At 44.4% G+C, this 25346-nt stretch overlaps 1 protein-coding gene across 4 annotated transcripts in view; it reads right to left on the bottom strand.

Moving 5' to 3' along the window:
- The window catches only part of eva1aa (eva-1 homolog A, regulator of programmed cell death a), a 61772-nt gene extending 36781 nt beyond the window's left edge, over window positions 1-24991 (bottom strand). For 2 of the 4 annotated variants that reach the window (XM_018735058.2, XM_029258311.1), the window contains exons 1-4: window positions 24702-24991; window positions 6946-7145; window positions 2995-3118; window positions 2133-2285 (exon numbers count right to left, since the gene is read on the bottom strand). In XM_018735058.2, the coding sequence (XP_018590574.2) occupies window positions 2133-2285; window positions 2995-3118; window positions 6946-7145; window positions 24702-24810 (586 nt within the window). In that variant the 5' untranslated portion in view covers window positions 24811-24991. Of the gene's footprint in view, window positions 1-2132; window positions 2286-2994; window positions 3119-3893; window positions 3927-6945; window positions 7146-24701 lie in introns of those variants that run through there. The other 2 variants (XM_018735059.2, XM_018735060.2) reach the window with 2 other exon arrangements.
- Between the last annotated feature and the right edge of the window lie 355 nt (window positions 24992-25346).

Here is a 25346-nt window from a genome sequence, read left to right as displayed (position 1 = left end):
AGCTATCATGCGGAGAGAACAGTCAATGGAGAAAGACATCATGCCAGGCAAAGTGGAAGCTCAATGTAGAAGAAGAAGGCTTGTTATGCAGTGGATCAACACAACCACCATAGCCATGGATGCCACACTTTTAAGTCTCAGCCGGTTGGCAGAAGACTGGATGCTTTTCAGGACAACTATCCACAGAGTCGCCATCGCCTTGACAGCACCTACCAACATTTTGGGGAGATGGGAAGTGAACCCATAACCTCTGGGTCCAAAAGCAGTAGCAATAACCACTATGGTACCTGCTGTCATAGTCATGTTAAACAATAGAGGGAATTTTCTGTCTACCTGCTTTTTCAAATTAAGACTAAAGATTCCAAGAAGAGATGAAGTGACACAGCTCCTTACACTTGGTCTTATGGGCTAGAGGGAAAAAACCTCTCTTAATAAACAGTCTAAAACAGGACTGGTAAATGACCTGCGCTCAACTGTACGAAACAGGACTGCTTGCTCCCTGAATAAACTAAGTTCACCTTTTATTATCCAAGATGACGGTATGTCGCTGGGTCAAACCCTTGTCATTTCACTGCAGAAGCAACCAAGCCCATCATTCACCATTCCAAGGAAACACAGCCTTGCTTTCAGCTTCAACACATTATACAATATTATATATATTGTACAAATGTTCCTAAACAATGGGTACAGGGGATCTGGTTGGCGAAGCTGTTACCTAAAAAGAGCAACACCCCCCACTCCAGGCCAAGCAGCCACCCAGCAGAGTGATTTGTATGCCATTTTAAGCTCTCTGCTCTCCCGTGGAGGGCGCTGACAAAGGTACAATTGTCTCATATGCCAAAATTAATTGCTTCACTCACTGCGAGAGATAATTATAGCCCGAGGTGTGAAGTTCCAGCCCAGACAGAGGCAGGCAGCAGCCTCCACCTGCTCAGGCGGTGTCTGGCTGGGTTGGTCTAGGTCTGCCATTTGGAATAATCCTCCATCATCACAAAGCATGCTGGGATGAGGAAGGTGTGCGGAGGCCAATCCCACCTCATCCTAACAGACTCTCAATGACTTTATAAGTGTGAACTTTGAACCATGTGGAAAGTGGTGCTTTAGTAACGGTGAGGAAACTGGGCTGGAGCAGACAGAAGTCCCACCATGAAAGATGTTTCCTAGTCTTGAAAAAGTTTCATTTTCTAAGTAACAAACAGAGTCATCAGATCACACACGCACACACAGAGAGCAGAGGCCACAATGGCACCGGCAGTTTTTGAGTCTCTAAAGCCACCGAGGCACGGTGCTCTCCCGTAAGCCCTCAGTAAGAAGGAATAGACCTACAGCACCAAAAATATTAAACCAATGGAATGGAACTTTGAAAACTTAAAATAAACTGGACCAGCTTTATCTGTAAAGTATAACATTCGTATACTTATATACACTGTATATTGAAAATGCAAGTAATATGACAGTGGCACTTCTTTGCTTTGGTAGCTCATCTTCCTGGTCTGGAGAGAGGATCTTAAAAAGTCAAAGGAGTGGGGGGGGGGGCGGGCGGCACCATGTCCAAGAGCGCTCGGCGGTGTCACATGGCGAAACAGGACACCTCTTGTTTTTCGCCACAATCACTCGGAAAACGAAACCTGACATCGTCGTGAGAGGAGCATTCGAGATGTGATGTCACCGCCGCACCGTGGGGCATGTCCTCAAGCATTGTTTGCAGCCGCCGACTAACGACACTTGAGCTTCCCTGGCTGCCCTCTCCCTCCCAGCCAGGCTCTGCATCCTTTAGTGAACCAGGCAGGAGCTTGGGCGTCCCACCTTCCCTGGGTGAGGCCCGCACAGAACATTAGAGAGGAGCTGAGATTCTTCAGATGTGCTCTCGGAATGTGTCCGTTAGCGTGGCTTTGACAACAGTGCGCCCAGCTGTGATCTGAATAAAGCCGAGGCGTGTACAAGAAACTCTATATGCCACTTCTCAAGACACTTAGATGCAGCAATATGATCCATCTTGCTTTGAAATCACTGCGCCAAGACAAGCCTTGTTTTCAGACATTCGCCATCTTGTACTGTGAGTGAGACTACAGAGCATTAGGAAAGGCAAATGCATGTTGCTGGAAAGGTACACGCGTTGGACTTGAGCTCACCTACTGCGGGCACCCTCCGACTGTGGGCCGGACACTCCGAGCTGCCCTGCTGGGAGCGCCCGAAGGTGGCAGAGTAGATGACGATGATGGCACCCCTCCTGCAGCTCAGCCTCATGTGCTCTCCCTCACAGGCCACCTTGCTCTTGTACTCATCTGGGGAGGGAGGAAACAAAAACTTAATGTCCATCAGTGGAGTCCTTGTCCCCGTTTCCCTACACTGGGCTGTTCTCCTCCAGCAGGCCATACAGAGCTGACAAACACCAATCTAATTCTCTATAATGACAGCTGCAGGGAAAGTCATAAATACCACGCTCTACTAGTACAATATGTGGCATGATCTAGTCAGTCTGGCATGTGAAAGCAAACATAATATATCTACAGCATGAGGGTGCCTTAATAAGCTGTGTCGAGCTCAAAGGGTTCCAGAGAACGTAAGGTCCCCTGAGACCGTGGGACTATGGCAGCCTGCCTACATGAAAGTGGTAATCTTCAGGTCAGTCACGGTAACAAAGCCCAGGCCAGGAAAAAACAAGGCTCCGGGAGCCGAGCCGTCTTTTTCTCATTTTTACGGCTTGGAAACCAAATCAATCACACCCCAAAACACAGCCACTTTTCCTCCTACAATGGCAGGGCACGGTGACAAAGAACAAAGAGGTGTTGAAAATACGAGATGGAGCACGTTGGAGAGCTAAGATAAGGCAGCAGGAAGGAGCACACGGTTCACGTGCCCTGTGAATGCTCATGCTCCGGCTTTTGTCCCTCCAGGAAAGAAAACATTCATAAATGGTGGTGCTTAAAACAGAAAAAAGAACAGGGACAGTAAGGAATGTGGTAAACGGAGGGACGGAGATGGCGCACTCACTCGGCCTACATTTGTACCACACCATGAGGTACTTGCTGCTGCTTGGGCAAGGGTCCATCCCGAAGAGGCGGCTATTGACAAGAACCTGACAGCTCCTTCTGTCCTGGCACTCATCCAGCATCTTCTAAGATAAAGACAGACAGAAGAAGACAGAGCAAACCATGGAAATACTCCGGTGACCAGCAATCGAGGAAAAACCAACATGGTAAGCAGCCTGCTGTTTGTGTGCTGGTCTTTAATTATAGTTATGGTACCTTTGGCTAAATTCGCAAACGGAATTCTCTTATGGGATTTCCAGGAGTATGCTGATCTTGCATAGGCTCTTAACTTAAAAAAAAATTCCTCCTTAATACCTCTCGATATGTGTACCGGTGCAAGAGCTAATTTACTACAACAGCTACAGTACTTCAACCGCTGTTATTGTTATCCTTGTTATTAATTCTCTACTCCAGTGCAACACGTGTGCAGAATGACAGCAGCAGTGGAGTTTCCGTGCCAAATCATTAGTCGGAGAAACCATCCTTGGGAAACCGCAGTGACTCAGTACACATCTGACCAACCGCGGCACACTTGTTCTGACACAGGTGAACACAGCCAACTGCTCCATCCCACACTGCGCCTGTCCGCAGAAGCTTTTGCTCCAAAGTGCCTACGACCAGATGCCCTTGCTATTCCTCTGCTGAGCTCCTTAACTGCGAGGGTGTGGACCCACCTGTGACACACAGGGTCGTAGACCGAACACCCCAGGTGCAAGGTCTCTTCTGTGTGAGCAGCAAACAAGCTGGCGAGCACCTAACCCTCCGTGTCATCACCAGCGCGAGGGCCAACATCAACACCGGATACGTTACAACACCTCCAAGGTTGACGGTGTATTATGTGTCATTAAAAGAACAAATTACCTGGAAAGAGTACCACACGCAGATGCACGGCAGCTTGCGTATGGAGGACCACCTTGCATCGGGGACAGATGCAGTCTTCAGCAGGTGGTACCATGTTCTACACATCTAACACATGCACAGAATTTCAAGCAAATACAGTTTTTCTTGCCCAGAACATCAAATACAGGGCCACCCACTGTAAGACCCCCCCCCAGAACCACCACAGTCACAGTCCACACCCAAGTGTTGCTTCAACAAAGCAGACAAATAACTTGCTTTAATGTGTTTCAGTTCCTTCAATGACAACAAGAAAGGGTGTTTAATAAACCTTGAAGGCCTCCCAGACACTTGGATGGGTATGCGCCATCATAGAGACTCCTTTAAAAAAAAAAATGGTATTTTTCACTCATTGCAAATATTTGCACTGCAAGTTACATTCTTATATTCTTCCTCCACCTTGAATTCATTCCTGAAAAACCCTTCATAAGGTGAATTCTCATAACTTGACGATTACCCTAAGGTAAACACTTTAGAGCTCCTGAGTCCCAAAACTGACACTCATTTATGTTAACACACACACAGAGGCTGAAACCACTTGGCCCGAGCGGGGTCACGGCAAATCGGAGCCCAACCCAGCAACACAGGGCGTAAGGCTGGAGGGGAGGGGGACACACCCAGGACGGGACGCCAGGATGGGACGCCAGTCCGCCGTATGGCACCCCAAGCGGTACATGAACCCCAGACCCACCAGAGAGCAGGACCTGGTCAAACTCGCTGTGCCACCGCGCCCCCTATTCATGTTAAATATCACCAAATTAAATCACATAAAAATGGACACAATTCCTTCAGTAATTAACATATGTTACCATAAGAGGAGAGTTTCCCTTCATTGATTACTCTCTGATAATGTCTGCCTGTTTACCTGTGCCGGTTCAGCTCTTTCGTAGCGATTTACTGTTTCGGGTGGTTTGGCAGCTCTAAATAGCCTGTAGATTGTGAATGTGTCCATACTGTAATGACCTGCGTTACTGTGTTTGTTTATTATAATTGGTTAGATTTGGGTGACGTACGGGGAATATAAGGGGGGACTGAGTCTGCCATGAAAAGAAAGAAGAGAGAGCTTGGGGGCACTAAGCAGGCTGGGAAGGTTGGCTAGAAGCACAGGTCCTGGAGGAAACGGGGTCCTCGGACGGAGAGAGTTATTTCCCTGTGTGCCGGTGTTCAAATAAAACGTTCGAGATGAACACTGTCTCTGTGTCCTTCTTCACTGTATGTCTGCGTTACATTGCTTTGCTGCCCACGTGGCACTTGATGTTGAAAACCGTGTCTAACCCTGTCCCTTTGGAGAAAAGTGTGTGCTGCATGAATAAGTGAACATGTAAATGTTTCACGTTGCTCAGCAGCTGGAAGCATGCAAAACCCACATCCGATCCTTATAAAAAGCCGCCGGGGCGGTGGGGTGGCACTGCGGGTTTGGTCGGGTCCTGCTCTCTGGCGGGTCTGGGGCTCGAGCCCTGCTTGGGGTGCCCCGCGACAGACTGGCTTCCCGCCCTGGGTGTGCCCTCAACCCCTCAACCCCGCGACCTGCGTTGCCAGACTAGGCCCTGGTTCTCTGCAACCCTGCTCAAGACAAGCAGCTTCTGCCAGTGTGCGTGTGCTCCTTATAAATGTTGAAGAAATGCCTTGTCAGTCACAGTAGGGATATTGAATGAAACTCCTTGAAAAGCTGAATTCTTTAAACCCGAATGTGAGTACTTCTTAACTGTAATTTGGAAAATATGACATATTTCACTAGAAAATGAATCATTAAACCCCTAGATTGAATATACAATTATAAGGAGTTCAAGATTTTTAAATTAAGAATAACAGCGTCAACAAACTTTCCTGAAGCACCTTTCCGCAATACGAAGTTGTAAAATACAACAAACACTGCATACGGCTCAACATGTAATGAGGCTTCACTACGTTCACTATGTTTCACGACTTCAGTACGTTTTTCTTGCCCAGCTTAACTGGTGACTGAAATGGGTTACAAACAAAACGAATCTGCTTTTGTAACTCTTTGTATATGGAGGCTTTATGGCAAATTGCACACTTCAAAAGGGGCAGGGTCCCTGGCCTTCCACACAAAAGCTGTTCCGTGGGGCTACTGCCATAACAACCCTCCCAAATTCATTGGGGTTGTGCCTCGACCAAAAGACCCTCTTTTGTCTGCAGCCGCTCATTCAGATTCTCCTGCTCTAATTTGCTTCAGAATGCCACCAGCAGTCATAAATGCTCTGCCACACTGGCATATTGTAGGGTCTCTCCTGTGGTGGTCAGGCGCCTCAGATGGAAACTCGCACAGAATGCGAACGATCAGCGAGGCTCCTTGGCTCCAGAGGAGAGGACGAACATGGGAAAACTCCAACAGGTCACTCCAGTCTCTGGCCTTTTGGTCTCTGCTCTACAGAGATCAGGCATTGACAGAATCCACCACCCCTCATCCTGAGTCACATCTTTCAAGCTCAGGTATGGAATTCCTCAAAGACTTCCAGACATCTGCTGAACAAACCCCAGAAGCGTGCTGGCAGGGCCGCCACAGGGCCTTCTGCACTTCTGCAGGTCTTTCATTGGCATTCATTTGGAACCAGGGCGCCCACCGAGAGACAGGACCTAACCCGTCAGGTCCACAGGAAGACAAGGGCGGTCCCTCTGCAGACCCAAATAAAACTGTGCAAACAAGTGCACACACAGTGCTTTTGTTTTTCCTCATCGCCATGGAGATTTGAAGAGATCTATGTGTAAACAGCCCCATTGTGTCAACTGCCCCAGATGCAGTAACGTTGTTTTTCATTCAGACTAGATTAGACGCTATTTTGAAAAGGACGGCAGACTAAAATCCATGTGATAAACATCATTTAGAAAATAGACATAAATGTTTTCTCTTACAAAACAAGCCTCTGTCAGCAGTTGGACTAAATGAGAAATTTTAAAAAAATGATGGGTCAGCAATGCAAGGTAAAACAGGGGCAGAGTGTACGAATACTCCGCCATGCACCTTTAACCCAGCCCACGGCTGCAGGCTACTTACCTGTGATGACGTGGACACGTAGCAGTGTGTGTCGGTTCCTGGCAGGGCGGAGTGGGGTGGGCACTGCAGGGGTGCGGGGCTTTTGCTTCCATAGAACGAAGCCTGGATGCTGATGGTGGTGTGGGGCGGACAGCGCACTGAGAAGTACTCCCCATCGCAGGCCTGCTCTGTGTAGTTCCTCAAACTTGTGGACAGGTAGCCTGAAGGGCGACACAACGCATACCAATGACAAGGTCACATGGTCACATGACACATCACCCTCCTCATCAAACAAGGGGGATGGAGGCATACCACTGGAGAATTACCTCCTTTAAAATAGGTGGTAGGGAAGCAAATGACTTCTTTCGCAAGGAGGAGACAGGTCCATCATCTCTATTCTTCTGCCCATAAAATGAAGTGGCTTTAACTCAAGAGGCAAGATTTTTTTTTCCTTGAGCATATGTAATAACAAAAGTAAGACATTGGAACTTGATTTTTACCCTTACGAATACGGCACCTCAGCAGCTTCGCAGGTAAGCAGCCTATGGGCACGGAGGACAGAGTCTCAGGAGACACACTCGATGGCTGTTCATACATGAAAGATTCTGCCTAAACCCATTCTTCAATAATCCACAGGAGACAGGAAATATTTACAAGATTTCTATGAAGATGTTTTTGTGCCAGAGTTCCAGCCCTTGAAATACAGTGAGAAATCTGTCTTCACCATCAGTATGTAATCCACCTAATACGGTTCATTGTGTTCTGCTTCATTCGGAAGTAGAGCTTCCCTTCGGCAGACCACATCTGAGTCCCTGGGTTGGACATTAAGGGTCCTTCTGACACTGGAATCACACTGCTACACCATGACAAGTCCTGACAAATGACTTCTGCGCTCGCAGGGTCCTCCTCCTCACACCCACACAAATCCTGCTTTTTTGAGCAGCTCTGAAGAGCACCTTTGAAGGGGGGGCCTTTAGGAGCCTGACAGTCAGGAGAAGGACAGCATCTCGGGGCAGTGCAGCTGCTCAAATTCCTAACTATGAAAACAAGAAGGAAAACATGCAAACCTTTCTTTAGCTTTCCGCGGTCTTCATTGTCACATTAGTGCATTTGTTTCCTGGAAATCTAGTGTAATTAAGGAATTTGTGTAATGACCTTGCTGTGTAAGAGTACATTAAACAGGACCTCCGGGTGTTGGGGTTTTGTTTAAACGGAGATGGATTGAAAACAAACATCAGGAGAGGAGCCAGCGTGTCCCCTTTGCCGTCTCTACACAAAAAGAACAGACGTGAAGGCACCTGCAGCGATAAGACAGACATGAAGCTCCACCCATGTTTTGTTTGCACTGTAGTCTGAGACGGAAGGTGCAAAATCTTTTCCTTTCCTCAAAAACAATAAAATTTCTACGTGCTCCACTTTAAAATGGACCAAGCCCCACTTGTGGAAACTTCTGGGACCTATAGCCTGACACAGTGATAGAGGTTCAGTGGGTTTGCTATCTGGTTTCCATGTTTCTCCTCACAGGTATGTGCACGTCTTCTTCTGCTCACTCCAAATGCACAGTTCCAGTTCCCGGCTTTCACCACTGCTCATGTATCACACCTAATGGACACCTAAGGATTCAGAAGGAAACATTTCGGTGATGAGGCCCCAGACAGCGACAATGAGGCCCCCAGACCAACGCTGTTCAAACACTAGAGGTGCCAGGAGGTTACTTTAACCAAGCCATGGCACCCTACAATAAGGGGCTTTGCATTACCTCAATTAGTGCTGTTTGACTGAATAAAGCAAACAGCCCAGAGCTGACACTGTGACCTTGCTGCGACTTACTGTGTTTACTCATTTAGACTAACCTTGCTGTGGTTACTCACACAGAGCAGTGGCAGTGTTCAACAGACTCATTGCATGGGACGGCCTTCTCGTTGACAGCCCATCGCTTTGCCATTAACCCGACTTCAGCACTATGTTAATGGGATGATGGAAGTGGAAAGAATTCGTCAAACTCTCACCAAACTAAACACATCACTAACAAATGAAACAAAAATACAGGTTATAAAAAAAAATAATAAAAATATAGGATAGGTTCCCTTCAAATTCATTGAAGTACCTTACTGTTGATAACAAATACCACTAAAAGTAGTTTAAAACACTGCAGCTGCTGACTTTTATTCTCCATTATTTTTTGGCTATACCTTTTATGTTTGTATCCAGTGGATTGCTATTAAGATGGTTGATGCCATTGTTATAAATCAAAACTACTTTGGGACTGCAGGTGGTGCAGTGATTTGAGTTACTGTCTTTGGATAAAAAGGTTACAGATTTGATCCCCACGGTTGAGCAAGGTACTTACCCTAAAATTACCCAGCTGTATAAATGGGTAAATAATTGTAAATTTGTAGCTTTAAAATTGTAAGTTGCTTGTAGAGAAAAGCATCAGCCAAATTTAATGTAAACGTTTTGAGTTGCACTACTGCATTAAATTACGATGAATAAAAAATAAATTCTAATTAAAATTTCAACTGCAACAACACTTTGCAGGCATTTTTTATTCACATTTTTTCTATTTCTTCGCACTGGCAGACTGCTACTCACACTCACATTTGAGACTATGAACACGTGCCATGTTGCCTGAAGTTCATCTCGGCACCGTGAAGACCACAAATAAAAACAAACGATCAGTAAACCACTTTAATACGTAACCCCTGATCTACATACCAACGGCGTGACTCTTTTAAGCCCAGAAAATGAAAACACTCACCTTCCGTCAGGTGAGCAGGCTGCACACTGAAACCATAGCAACCAGCGTAGGCTGAACAGACAAGCTTTCATGTCCAAACTGGCACCGCGTCCACAATAGAATCTGAGGTATTTCCATAGGAGGGATGGGAGGGGAGGAGGGCTATCACTCCCTCACCAGCAGGGGCAGGTGAAGAGAGGTACAACAGGAGACTTACAGACGGGGTAAAAGTGGATTAGGTGCAGAAGCATTTCTGTCAGGGCCTCCTTTTCCCTTCTTTTACGTTATTCCTTTCTTAAACAGTGCTTACCTGGTCATTGTCCACTTTACCCAAAACTGGAAATCTAGGTGGATGACTTGCATGATCATCACCATGCTTTATCACGAATCATTTTACACAGGAAAGTACTGAAAACACCCTGCCCCTCTACAATGCAAGCAACAGAAGAGAACACTCCGTCTTCCTTGAGGTGCAGGAACTGCAATAAATTTCAGAGAACTTTGAAAATGCTTGGCGGTACCACCCCGAAACAATAAAATTGAATTCTGCTCCACAAATATAACATCTTGGTTCCTGGAACCGCACCTACACCCTATCTGTTCCAGGCTGAGAACATATTTTAATACTCTTATACTGTAGGTATGTGGTATACGGCTTGGCCTTTCCCACCAGCCCTGGTATGTTGACAGCTGGTAGTCTAGTGGTTAGAGCTGCTGTCTTTGGATCTGAAGGTCCCAAGTTTGATCTCCACCTCCAGTCATAGTACCCTTAAGCAAGGTACTTACCCTAAACTGCTTCAGTAAAATTCCCCAGCTGTATAAATCGGTAAATAATTTTAACATTGTAAATTGCTTTGGAGAAAAGTTTCAGGTAAATTAATACTTCCTTTAACCTCCCGAAAGCAGACCGCAGATCCAGCGACCTGTACTTCTTTGCCACTACTGCACGTTCTAAATATGACCAGCTCAAACAAAATAGAGAAATCAGGACAAATTTTATACCTGGAATAAGAAACACTCTTATCTCCTTGTATTTCCTTTAAAGGATGTTGCTACATTTCAGTGTTACTTGAGACTAATACATTGGCAACAAATGAATGCTTCACCTACACCTGTACTCTGTAACACCTAGAGACAAACGGGATTGTTTTCAACAGTACTACTGCAGTAAAACCTGGTATAGTGACTGCTGGGCACACTAAAAGACACCTGAACATCAGGCTTCCTACTGTTGCCTGCAAAAACAGGCACAATCTCAACAACAAGTATCTATACTAGTCTCAAGCACCTTCCTGTGGTTTTCTTACATGGTATATGCATGGGGCTATTTGCTATACATGTGTAATACAGGGCCATGGCTGGCCGCTGCAAACTGCAGTCCGGTGCCTTGGATAAGCCCCTCCCACCTACTCAAGCTAAAACCACAGGCGAGTGGCTAAGGGCAAGGTGTGCCATCGGGGTGGAATGCTGCGGTTAACTCATAACTGGGTCGTCATTTCGAGAGTGTGACAAGTGGCCACCGCTCTGCTGAAGGCTGCAGTCCTCTGACCCACAACTGAATAGGATCACGGACCTGAGGAGAACACCCAACTCAATGATTCAAAAACTAAAACTTTTAACTACTTCTTACTGAACAATAATACCATAACGTGAAAATATGACACTGATTAAATCTGACCACCCACGCAACAAAAAATATGTGCTTATTGTACGTTGCAAGACAGATGTATCCAAAGGATATTACTCCTATTATTAGCCACCAACAGGCAAATCTCTTATTGATACACCTGAGCATGTGAAACTCTGCCCATTATTCAGTCTGACATCATACACATCACAGAAGCTGGAAATGACAGAAGCCACTTTATGTTATTACTGAAGTAAATTAGAACAATGCTAAGGATCTTGGTAAAGATACAGATCAGCATGTGCAGCTCATGTCTTTAAATAACCAAAAGTGAAATACATGCTAGCCAATAGTCATTGCTGGCATCATGGGAAAATAGTTGTCAGTGTTGGTGTTTTCTATCCACATATTCCCCCTCCAAGTCTCTCTCCTTTGGCTGCCCATATCAGGTACGAGACCCTGGTTATAGTCTACAAGATGGCCAAAGGATTTCTGCCTCAATAGCTACAGGACCTGGTCATCCCCTATACCTCGGAAAGATCAATATATACTTCTCCAAATCTCGCTGGGAAGTGGTCCCACTCTGAAGAAGTCCAAAATCAAAAGTCCGTAGGTTCTTGGTTTTGGCACTAATGTGATTAAATCAGAATCAGAATCAAAATCAGAATCCGATTCATTTGGCCAAGAATACACATACATACAGGGAACTTGGGTTCAGTTCCCAATGGCTCATAGTGTAGAGTAGATAAAAAAACACAACATACATATACACAGATACAAACATACATACATACAAGAAGTGCAGAGATGGGAAGGAATAAATAATGAAGGATGGAAGAAATAATGAGGAAGGTAATAAGTAAGAGGGAAAAAGTATTGCACAGACTAACAATCAGCTGTTCATGTACATAACAGTGTGAGGAAAGAAACCGCTTTTTTATCTGGTTGTTATGGTGCACAGTGATGTGTAGTGCCTGCCGGATGGGAGAAATGAGTTCCCTCATAAACAAAATTTGCATAAATACTGTAACTACCCACATGTGTTTGAGCGGGAAAATGTGTTGATTGTAAATAGTTGGATTATGGGAAAAACGGAGTTAAGTATTTAACCACTGGGGGGACTTACGGGGAATATAATGGAGTGACTGCATTTGTTAGTATGAGAGGGAAAAAGCCTGGGGAGTGTTAAGCAGGCTGGCTGGCTTGAGATGCAAGTGCTTGTGGAAAAAGGGTTCTTTGACCGAGAGCATTATTTTCCTGTGTGCTAGTGTTTTAATAAGCATTTGTTATGAATGCTATCTGTGTGCCCTTCTTTGCTACATCTGAAATCAGGATGCAGTGTGCCACAGTATGAATACCTCATTGGTCACAATTATCTATATATTTTCAGTCTAACTCAATTCTATGGGTAGAACAATCTGTGCACTGAAAATCACATCTGCATTAGCGCTCTGTGACAAATGGACTTTTGTTGATTCTGGGTTGTATGTTGCTTTGGAGAAAATTGTCTGATAAATCAAAAAATGTAAGTATAAATTCTGGTGCCTTGCTAAGCAGGTGGGAAATTTCTAGAAAATGGGGTGTGAGGAGCTGAGTGATTGCAATGACATAGTGATCCATAGCTGGACAGGATAACATAATATAATAATACCTAATAGACCCCAGTTTATTTTTGAGCACAGATATAAGCATTAAGAGCAACTGAAAGTGACTAACTCACCTGGACAGGATGTCTTTGGAATGTGGGAGATATGACTTTGCAGATGAAACTCATGCAAAAACAGGAAGACCACAATACACTATGTGAAGCTATGATATATAGTATTAACCCTTTTGCTTGAGCGACTGCACCACCTTGCAAATAACCACATATGTAAAGGTAAACTCGGTAAAGAAGTCAACTGAAATTACTTTGCTGGATATTTTTTTCTAAATGAAATGATCTAAGTAAACCATGTAATTTAAACCATATGTAACACACACTGAAAAACTGCTTCAAAATAGCAAAAAAAATCAGAATTCCCCTTAAAACAAGTCCACACCCTGGCATTATAGTATTTGATGGAATAACTCGGCACAATGAGAGGGTAAAAAGACCACAAACTAGCTGAAGGCTTCTATCTATAACAGTTCATCAAAGTGAACAGAATCTGAATGAAGTAAAATTAAATGATTTATTTAAGAAACACACAACAAAAAGGATGTGGCAAGAGTTGATAGCAGGACCGCGGCATAATTTTTTCTCCATTTTCTGAAAAAAAGCAGGAAATGTGGTCATTATGAGAGAAAATCTGCAGGCATCGAGGCCCTAGAATGGACAGTCTGAAAAACACAAAAGGTTACTGCAAGCCAATCTATTAAATCTGTGTAAAATATGTGAGTGTGGTCTACAAGTTCAGAATTTCTAGCCAGAATCTAAGAAAAGAAATCACTATAAGAGTACTAAATGCACAGAGTATAAAATGTCAAAAAATCTGCACATAATCAGTTACGGGGTTGCAATATGTATTGTAAAAAACAGCTAAAATAGAGAATTTTCACAATTTTCTTGAAATTCACAAAAAGCATCAGATCATATCCTCTAATGGTTGTACGGTCTGCAGGTTTTCAGGGTAATTTAGAATTAAACTGATTTAACCATTCACACAGAAAACACCCCACTTGGTTTTTTTTTTTTTTTTTTTTTTTTAAACCTATGGCTTATGTACTGATTTACTGTTAATAGTGAACTGTACTAGTTAACCAAAAAGGGGAGTGTGGTGGTGCAGTGGATTTGACTGGGTCCTGCTCTCCTGTAGGTCTGGGGTTCAAGCCCCACTTGGGGTGCCTTGCAACAGACTGGTGTCCTGTCCTGGGTTTGTTCCCTCCCCCTCCAGTCTTGTGCCCTGTGCTGCTGGGTTAGGCTCCAGGTCCCTGAGACAAGTGGTTTCAGATTGTGTGTGCGTGTGGTTAACCAATAGGTCACAATAAAAACCCTTTCCCTCATATATATATATGTGAGTTGTAATATTAATTCAAAAACCAGTATGAAGACTTGATATTTCCTATGCTGTAAAAAACTGGTGCCTCAGCAAAGGAGTGGTTAGCACTGCTGCTTTATAGTCAAAAACCTAGGTTCAAATTCCACCTCCTGCTGTAGCACCCTTGAGTAAGGTACTTAACCTGAATTGCTCCAGTAAAAAAAAAAAAAAAAAAAAAAAAAACTGACATTCTAAAGGGGGGCCTCAGGAGGTGATCTGGTCTGAGAGCCCATCAGCCTCTTGCCCGTGTCACTCGTGCAGGATCAGCTGAAGGGACTTACTCACATGAGGGAGACATGGATCTGGTTTGAACCAAACTGAGAGCAAGCTTGTCAGTTCTTTCTCTTTGCACCTAAACTGCCAAGGCCACACGCAATTCCACTCCTCTGTGCGATAAACCACATTGGCGATCGCCTACTTACAGTCGGAGCCTTAACTCTATGAAGTTTGCTTTAAACCGCTTTTTCCCCCAAGAACAAAAGCAGTAAGTGTTTTGTTTCTGATCTCGTGATTTATTTTTATCCCTGCTAAGGAATCGGTTGGGGAACAAATGTTCAAGAAGGGAAAAGCAGATGCCTAATGAACCAAAACTTGCTAATTCAACTGGAATCAGTGGGCTGCACTATTAGTATTTGTCTGTTTGATGACCGGGTGATTGGAAAATACTGTTTGATTGTTACTTGACATCTAATAAACCAAACATGAAGTTAGGAGACTGAATTTGTTGGAAGAAAAAAAAGCACTAGGAGACTGATAACCACGTAGGCCGAACTGGCTACTGAGAAAAGCTGACAGTTTAATTCTGCTTTCCAAATGATACTCTTTCAGGGCAAATGGGAACAAAAAATCCACATGGAGAAGGGTACAACATGCAAACTCTCTACTGACAGTTGTCCAGAAGTCTCGAAGCACAGGACGATGATGCCACCAGCTGAGTCACTGTGACAACCTCACATGTATTTACCAGCCTTGGATAAGCGCTAGCCTGGAGTTTGAGTTTCAGCAGCTCATCAGAAGAAGTACCAGTGCAGCTTTCAGCGATGTACTCCATCTCTTTCAGCAAAGGTAGTGTCAGATTCACGCTGTAAGAAATTAAGAAGTTGCTATGTGAAGACCTCATAGAGCTGAATCTGACCTGCCCTGCTTTTGTGCCCGGGACACACAATAAACCCTATTGAAAGTCTTTCTACTATGATGTACTATACTACTGGGGGGGGGTTTCTAAGATCTTGCCAAAAAGCCATTTTTGACAACATGCACATGGTGAGGATTATGGTGAAAATACTAATCCTGTTTTATGAATTGGTCACTGGAGAGAACTATTGAATATGTATCCGCAGAAGTTGACGCGATGCCAGCTCCATGTTGATGTCTGCAGGGGTCACTGGCAGGGGTTGTTGTGCATGACTGCATCGGTACTGTAATCTAATTCTCACTTGTCATTGGCTTTCTAGGCCTTATTCTCTATTCAACATTCACATTGCCCATCTCACAGTCATACCGTATGGTTGCCAACTCTCATAGGGTCTGCAATATTCACCTACAATGTGATGTTCCACCAGCTAAGATGAGGTCCAATGACCAGTACAGTTGCTCTGATCCACATGGTGAACCTAAGACCAATGGTTTCAATGGTTTTGAGTTTCTGTAGCCTTCAGTAATCAGTAGACACTTACAGTGCTCTCCATCCATTTGTTTTCACACATTTCATTCTCCTCATTCTTTACCACCCCTCTTTGAAAATCCTACAAATCTGCTCAGTGGCAAAACTTTCAGCAGACTTACAGCTAAATCAGCAGCAGATAAGCAAAATGAGTAGCAGAGAACTAATGTTCTGAGATGCATGCTAAGGGCAATGGGATGGAAAGTGGCTCCATTTCACAGTTCCAAAAAGGTACCTAAGCAGTCTCTATGCAATTTCAAACCTCAGCTGAGATGTTTCAGATTTCATAAATACCAGAGAGATGTTGGACTGAAAAGCAGCTATAGCCTCCCAAAAGTGTCAGAGCAGCAGGAAGTGCTTTAATTAAGGACAAATATTTGCCCCCTAAGGCTTCAAGACCAAAGCGGGACCTTACTTATGTAGCTGTAGTACCTTTGTAGCTCCCCTAAAATTCAATACTCTTAATTAAGGTAAAATTAAAAGATATTTTGGAGAAAAGCTTAGTAATTCATGATGAACTTAATGTATTGCTCTGTCTAGTAAGCCTACTGAAGGAGGCACTTTTAGGGTTAGGGTTCGGTTTGGCAATTTTAAGGAGCACAGACAACACAGAGATCTGTCCTGCTTTATTTCACCTTGGCACTCAGAGACGTTTGAAGAGTCTGGAGTCTAAGACGGAGGAATACCACAAATCTGCCTCGATGACAATATAGTTTTTTTCTCTTACAACCCTGGTGCACTCTGTCTGTGAACATAACCCTAGGGGTTAGTGATTACTCCCCAGTGGGCACTGGGCATGGTTACTGGGGTCTGGTCTCCGTTTACAGCCAGTTTGCCAGCTCATCAGTACCCAGCCTACAGCCACCAAGGCTCCAACCACCCACACAGGAAGGCCCCTCAGTTCGGTCATCCATCACTTTAATGGCCGCTTTTATGACCTGAGAAACATGGTCGTGGGGTTGGGTGGGTGAGAAAAGGGTCAAGCACTCAGCCTGACCGCTCTGCTCCAGCCGTCAGGAGACAAATGCATGTGTAGTAAAAGGTGAACTTCTAAGCACCTCCCTGTTAATCTCAATCACCTCTCATTCATAAAAAGTGCAATTTCTGTGAAAGATGCTAGGAGCTTTCAGAAATTTAGCTGAGATTACCTGTTCCTTCTGGAACATTATGAGTAAGGCTAAGCAGAAAGAAACTAAAGTAACATATAGTCAAAGCAGATGCACTTACTAGAGGATCTAAAGGTTGTTACACTTTCTCTGTGTAGCACTGCTGTGGTATAACTTTCATTTTGGCAACTGTCAGAGCCCATCTTAGCTCGTCTTGGGCATCACGTTCCCCAGCTGTGAACTCTCCGGGAACTGAAAGACTGCTCTCTTATTTTTTTTAATAAAGCAAGGCCACCCACCCTTAGGTCTCGGTGGCTCAGTGGTCCAATAGCTCTTCATCTAAATGCCCTGGTGAATCTCTTGGTAGTACTGCCCAACTAGTGTGAGCAACACTGACTGTTACATCCAAGATGATAACCTTTACATGTGAGATCATGCAAATTACACTCAAAGGGAAACGCAAGATGTACTCCTTTCAAATTCAACCCGCATCCTCATCGATGTAGCTGAATGCATAATGTGAATGAAGGAAGTACTTTCTGTTCCAAAGCAGGGATTGTGCATTGCAAAGACAGCGGCTTAGAATCAACAGACTTACCCATGGGGCAGCTTCTAACAGATTCTTCTCCTTTCAAGCAAACAAAGCCACCAGACTCCCCCCAACACACACACAAAAAACAGAAACCTTTGGTGGCTGGTATTTAAATGATGCTTTTGTTGTTATGTGAGGTTGCAAGAAACCATAATGGCTACCCTTATAAATGACTGCACTGCACTAAATCAGTGGTTAATTTTTGCCATTCCCTGGTGCCATCCAGATGGGCTCAGTAGGATCTTTGACAGTTATTGCTGAGACAAACCAAAGCAGAGATTCCGGTGAAACCCTTGCATTTTGACAGTATGACACATGCAGCTTTGTAAGGGTAATGAACAACATCTCCAGGCTGAGTATGCAGGCCCCGGTGAACTGTGCACACTGTTTTTCCTCAGGAGCTACCAGTCTACACCAACCCAGTATTAAATGAACATGCTACTACAAATGGCACACATTTCTCTCTAAGGCACAAGCAGGAGCCCTCCAAGCAATTCCGTTCTGGGGAGTGGGGGCGGTTTCTGTTGAGTAGATAATTTGATAGGCACACGTAAGTGGGGTGGAGCGAGACAGGTAATTACAGAGCTGGCACACGGTCATCTAGGATAATCCACGCAGATACACGGGTCTTGAAAAGTGAGATTTTTTGTCTCTCCAACACCAAGAAGCCTGCAGGATTACATAATAGACAGGTTGGTAAACAGTAGAGGAAGCCTTCAATAGCGGCCAAAAAGGTCATAATTTCTCAGGTAATTCAATAAAGCAATTGAAAAAATTATGCAATGATTTGTAAATGACCGCACACTCTTTCTTAATAAGATAAAGTTACTAAGAATGCTGGATTTTTAAAACATCAGAACATCTTTACATCAAAATAAATCCAACATTAACACAGCACTACTCCATGAGGGAAAGCCACTATGTATGATCATTTTGGCAGTAAAGTCTTCCACTTTTACAACACTGCCCGACTGTTTAAATCCAGCATTCTACAATCCTCCATTTACCCAAATCCTATCACCAATAGGCAAACTTTGCAGTGCACCTAGAATTGTCAAATCAGACAAGAAATAGCTGGCAGACCATGTATCTTTCTGAATATGCCTACATGCTGGTAATGTCTAGTCTCCAGCAAATCCAAGTTAAAGAGCAGATGTACACATGTCTCAACTGGATGTTAGACAGAGTGCTTGCATCATTTGTTTTCCACCAGTTTTATGATGTAATTAAAGCACTGTATTGTCAAACAAGTTTAATGCAACTAATAATGGCAGACAAAGCCCCAGTGTGACTTCCATTTATTTAGTTGACACTTTTCTCCAAAGCAACTTATGATGTTAAGGTTACAATTATTTACCCAGCTGGATAATTTTTTTTTTTTACTGGAGAAATTTAGGGTAAGGACCTTTCTCAAGGGTACTACAGCTAGAAGCAAGGATCAAGCCTGCAACTTTTGGATCCCAAGGCAGCAGCTCTAACCACTAGACTACCAGCTGACCCTAGGTAAACAGTTCTCCCTCCTGCACACCAATTAACGCACAAGTGAACCTCAATATGTGCTTCACGTGTGTCCTTTTCATTCCTGCTCGTTTCAAAAGTACTCAGTTGACATCGATGAATACTTAGTAATGCAAGCAGAATTTCTTGATTTCTCAATCCCACTGTTGAACTGCTTTCCTCAGCTCAAACCATAAATGCACCGATGGATGAAGTTCTACGTACTGCGACAGCTGACATACAAAACTCGAGAGTTGAACATCTTGTCTGGGGTTATACTGAATTCCAAACCCATGCAAACGTGACAATGGACAAAAACAAAAGCTGGATATATAAAGTTTTTTTCCCCTCTGAATCTGTGTGATTTTAAAGAATGACTGCCATGGGATGCCGTGACGATAGAAAAAACAAAGCAGGAAGCCTGGTCTGTTTCCACAAGGCTTACCTGGCACACTGACACAGGAAACACTAAGCTGGAGAACTAAGCAAGACCTGAGGGGCTGCTCAAAAACACAGCAGCCAGTTTGTGGGGGGGGGACTCCACTTGCCCTAAATTTTTCAGAAGGAGAACCTCTGTGCCAGTCAGGAAGCAAAAGAGACAGAACATAGTGGTCTCGAGTTCCACCTTGAGAGACAATTTCTGAGAAACACCGTCCGCTCAGCTCAGATCTTTCGGGGATGGAATGGGGGCTGGGGGCTTGAAATACGAAACCTGTGACCACTCAAAGGGCCATGGGGGCTGGAGGGGGGGGGGGGTGACAGCACTGAAGAGGAGTAGGTGATGAGCTGACCCCTATGACCTGGTCAGATCTCAGCAGTAAACTTCCCATCTCGTGTCACACAAGCTCCCGGTCTGATTATCCAGCAGAGCACAGCACCTCTGGCCAAGAGGGGAGAACCCTGGTGCTGGAGAACTGCCGTAGTGCAGCTGTTCAAGGTCTCCCTATGTCGCCAGTTGATTATACAGCTGAAAGAATATCCATTGTGACCTAGACAGGGATGGAGGTGACAAAAATGCAGAGAAATGTGACGGTGGTTGGGTTACAAAACAATGCTGGGGACCCTCCAGCTCTATCATGAGTGCGCAAGCAGCTGTACACATAACACACACACACACACACACATTTTCAGAACCGCTTGTCCCAGACAGGGTCGCGGGGAACCGGAGCCTACCCAGTAACACAGGGCGTAAGGCCGGAGGGGGAGGGGACACACCCAGGACGGGACGCCAGTCCATCGCAAGGCACCCCAAGTGGGACTCGAACCCCAGACCCACCGGAGAGCAGGACTGCAGTCCAACCCACTGCGCCACTGCACCCCCGTACACATAACACACACCGTATAAAATCTTGACGGACCTTCTGCAGTAACTGTTAATATTTCAGATATTACATAGATATGATATTGATTACATATCATATTACATACATATTTCAAATGTTCCACAAAAAGTTACACGCAGCCTCAAAGACCTAACCTAACTCTGTTGCTTTCCTTACCACACTTTGCCCGATCGCTGCTCTTAGGCACCGTTACAGGAGAAGCCCAACAGAGTGGGTACAGGCTTGGATTCAATGAACACAAAGCAATGTGAATTGGGATGATCGTTGTAGTCTCAAACTACCATTGGAGTGTCACGTTAAATGTTATTTTTTTCAGATCACCACAAAATAATTACATAAATAGAAATTGTGACGCATGCTTCATAGGGCATTTTGTAAAAGTACATTTGTGACAGCACATTTTGCACCCAAAAGTACAACTTTAAGCAGCAATTATAAAGCAGCTGGGGGGCAGCTGGTAGCGTAATAGTTAGAGCTGCTGCCTTTGGACCCCAGGTTCAATCTCTGGCTGTAGTATCTCTGAGTAAGGTACTTACCCCAAAATTACCCACCTGTATAAATTGGTAATTAATTGTAAGGTGCTTTGGAGAAAAGTGTCAGCTAACTGAATAAATATAAATCTCTTTATGACACTGCATAATTTCCCTGTGCACATTTTATACAGATAATATCACAAATACCACACCACACCTTCTTGTAATGCAATATCTTTAAATACCTACCTGATTATCACATTACTAGCTACCAAATGATTTTATCTGTTTAAGTTGGGGTTAAAGTGTAAGTTAATATAAATATTACACATTTTTTTAATCACTAGCAGCTGACACATTTTACATTGGCACTAGCAGGCACTGTTGTTTTATGACTTTTTATGCTTTCAAATGCGTTAATGTACAATCATTAGGAGGCTGTTACTGTTTCCCAAGCAAACTGCTAATGGTCAGATAGCCTCAACTGACCTCATTGACCTGCTGCCCTTTCTACCACTATTTACTGTACAAAAGAGCTAGAGGCTACACTTTTATGGCACTAAAGCCATTTATTTTAACTGTTAATGACCCCATTGGGTATTCGATCTTTCAGTTACATGAGAGATAATGAAAGAACTGGGTTACATGTCAGACTTTGAAGCTGTCTAAAATGGATGTCACCTCATCTTTATTAGTTATCTTGATTATTTTGCAGCACGTTACTAAGAATGCGTAAAAATTAAAGTAAAATCAAACTAAAAAAAAACTTTACAAAAGAATTTAACACAGCAGGAAAAAAAAATCAGCGTAACAAGAGCTTTTAATACAAAAGCATGCTCATTTTAAGGGTACATGGCCTCTAGTACTACTAAAAAGACTTTTATTAATTTTTTTAAAAAATAATGTTTCCATAAAGGAACAAAAACCAGCGACAATCCATTGCTACCTTCCAAACCAAAACATATATAGATTCCATTCTTCGGTATATCTCAATAGCGATTCAATATTGAGAAATAAGTCACCTTATTGCTTTTGAATATAGAAAGAGAGTGATTTACTCCTAAGGTCTCATGATGTATAATAAATCTCTGCCTGAGTTTTTCTCAACAGAGACATGACCCTGTCCCTGGGAGACACATGCTTCAGCTCACCCTCTATCAGTGACCATCAGCTGCCATTCTATACAGGATAGGTTGGCTTCAGCTGGTGCAGAATGCAGCTGCCTTGGTTTTTGGTGTCCTGAAGGAATTTTGGGATTGGTTCTCACGTTCTACTGAGCCCAGCTCACTAGTGCAGTGTTAGCATCTTCCTCTGTCCAACAGGCCAGAAACCAGGGCTGGACCGCTGCGACTAAATCAGTGTCGGCCAGAGGCATTTTAGCGTCTATAAGAGTTTTGCAGCGGACAAGGTTTAGCGAACAGTGGCTTTGGCCCGTGCTCTTAAGGCAATGGGTGGAGTATGTATGTCCATAAGCCACACCAACCACTTGTAAACAAACATTTGTGGTCTGAAGGGGAAAAATCACATTCTTTTGCATAGCTGGCAGTGGGGAAGATGCTGCTTGGGTTTGTTCTTCTAACTGTCTCTGCGGATTCCTTTTTTAAAATTCCAGCTGATTGTTAACATTTTTTTTTTCTCAAAGACACCTTCAGCTCTGTTCATGGAGAAGAAGAGAGTTTTAATGTTCTCGTATTTCCCCACCATCGTGCTCTGCATGACTGGCTTTTTTCAGCCACCTAATTAGTTCTTCAATCCTCACCCTACTCAGGAGAACCAGGAAGAAAAAAAAAATCTTTGAATGAGCTATATTCACCATGTGGGGGATTTCATTTGACTGTGAATTCATCTGTCAACCAAAAGAGGTAGAATAATAAATAAAGCTACACGAACATGCAATGTATTGCTACGTCAACATTTACCACATATAATATGTAGTCTTGAACTATTTTAGGCAGAACAAACCTTTCCATTTAGCATTTAAAACATATTCTTTGGAACATGACAATAAAAATGCAAGGCATAAACTGTGCTTTCCACCCTTCAGTGTTGTTTTATCATTTAAATAGCTGTTTAGAAAAAGAACATACTACACAAGATGCTGACCATACTGTTTTTTTAAAGTGTAGTATACAACAACAGCCACTTCGCCTGCTCCCAATATCATTATGGTGTCTTTGGAATTACAGTAAGCTATAGTATAATTACGCCTTGACTGTTGTGTGGCTGTGTTGGGAATTTCAAAAAATATTTAAGAAAACCAAACCATTTTATTTGGCTACAAATTTAAAAGTGTTGACAATGGAGTTCAAATGTGTAATTTTTTGTAATATTCAGTAATATTCCTGTTTCTCTTTGACTGAACATTAATTCACCTGACATAAAAGTGTTCAAAACCAGGCGTTTCTATGAAGGGGTAAAATCATACAAAACGGATCTTAAAACCAATACTCACACTCACACACTCTCACACACAGTCTGAAACCGCTTGTCCTGAGAAGGGTTGCAGCACACCAGAGCCTAACCCAGCAACACAGGGTGCAAGGGACACACACCGGACGGGACGCCAGTCCATTGCAAGGCACCCCAAGCGGGACTCAAACCCCAGACCCACCAAAGAGCAGGATCTGGCCAAACCTGCTGCGCCATCGCACCCCCTAAAAACACTCCTCTCCCTTCCAAATACCTAAAGTACACACACACATTTACAGAACCACTTATCCCTTACAGGGTCACAGGGAACCAGAGCCTACCCAGCAACACAGGGCATAAGGCCAGAGGGGGAAGGGGACACACCCAGGACGGGACGCCAGTCCGTCACAAGATACCCCAAGTGGGACTCGAACCCCAGACCCACCGGACAGCAGAACTGTGGCCCAACCCACTGCGCCACTGCGCCACTACACCCCCCCCCATACCTAAAGTACTTTTGGGTAATTTAGATTGACCTCAGAGGGATAATCTTCTGCATCCAGAGTGTAAAAAAAAGTTCCTCTGTTGTTACAAAAGTGAAGAACCTTCAGTAGTTCTGCGGGGTTCCTCACGGTACCCTTTTCGGTCCAATGTTGCTGCTTCCGTGGGAAACAGTGGCGAAGCTTACAATCACAGGAATCACGAAACATGAACTGAGGGCTGCTTGATTGGGAAATATTTGCTATTTACTTGCCACTTGGTTACAAATACACACATCAATGGCCTGCGGTGGAAATGACAAGCCAGGGGAAGTTGAAATTTGAAATATGTCAGTCATGCTTTCCCCTGTCAAATCAGGAGGAGCCCTTACTTTTTACCTTTGGGGCAGCAGCAGGTGAGCAGGAGAAAGCTCTAGAAGTGAGCACTGACCCCCGCTGGGAAAGTTTCACTGCGCTCAGTCAGAGCCCCGAAACTTGGGGCGTTTAAGGAATTCATAGTAAGGTATGTCCAGGTTATAAAACGTCACAATTTAATGTGGAGCGGCATCGTATTGAAAGGTTACCTATTCCATCCACTCATCGACTTTGCCCACTTTCGGGTTAGAACTCCCACTTACTCCTCTTCACGTCTCTTATAAGTCTTCGCACGAACGGGGCTAATTTGCCACCTCTGGGACTGTGCGCGCGCCCATTGCGCAACCCCGAACAAGGCTCGCGCTGCGCGACAACCCGCAAACTAGAGAATCGCCTCAGAGCTGCGCTGTCACGAAAACACCCCCCCGCAAATATGGAACAAGCATCGGTCCAAACCTGAGAACTCGGGGGAACTTTGGGTGAAGCTGCAGAAGATGGTCAAGCACGTTATTCCCAACACAAGTGTGTGATTTAGAGCCGAGAAAGCCGCATGTGGGAAGAACATCCTTGAAGCAACGGCGGGCGAGTTCTGCTGCCTCTTGCTGAGCTCTCTAGTGCTCGTCGCGCGAGCTGCGGGTGCCCAGTGCCATCGCGCGCGGCTCCCGTCACCGCACCATACTGATGCGAGCGAAGGGAAGCGCGCGCTGAACTCCGCCGAGTGCCGCCGGCGGGCGCGCGACGCAGGGTTTCCGCGCGGCCCCAAAGCCGCCGGCGAAACGCAGCGCTCACACACAGCCAAGTCGGTGTGTGTGTGTGTGTGTGTGTGTGTGTGTGTGTGTGTGTGTGAGAGAGAGACAGAGAGAGAGAGAGAGAGAGTCAGACTAAAAGAGAGAAAGAGAGAGTGTGTGAGAGACAGACAGACAGTCAGACAGAAAGAAAGAGAGAGAGAGTGAGAGACAGTCAGAAAGAGAGAGAGAGAAACAAAGACAGAAAGAGTGAGAGACAGAGAGAAAGAGAGAGACAAAGAGTGACAGACAGAGAGAGTGTGTGAGAGACAGACAGAAAGAAAGAAAGAAAGAAAGAAAGAGAGAGAGACAGAGA

This window comes from Scleropages formosus, chromosome 1 (genome assembly GCF_900964775.1).
Source record: "Scleropages formosus chromosome 1, fSclFor1.1, whole genome shotgun sequence".
Taxonomy (NCBI): domain Eukaryota; kingdom Metazoa; phylum Chordata; class Actinopteri; order Osteoglossiformes; family Osteoglossidae; genus Scleropages; species Scleropages formosus.
Note: the sequence above shows the minus strand (reverse complement) of the source record. Positions and strands in the feature narration are given on the sequence as shown.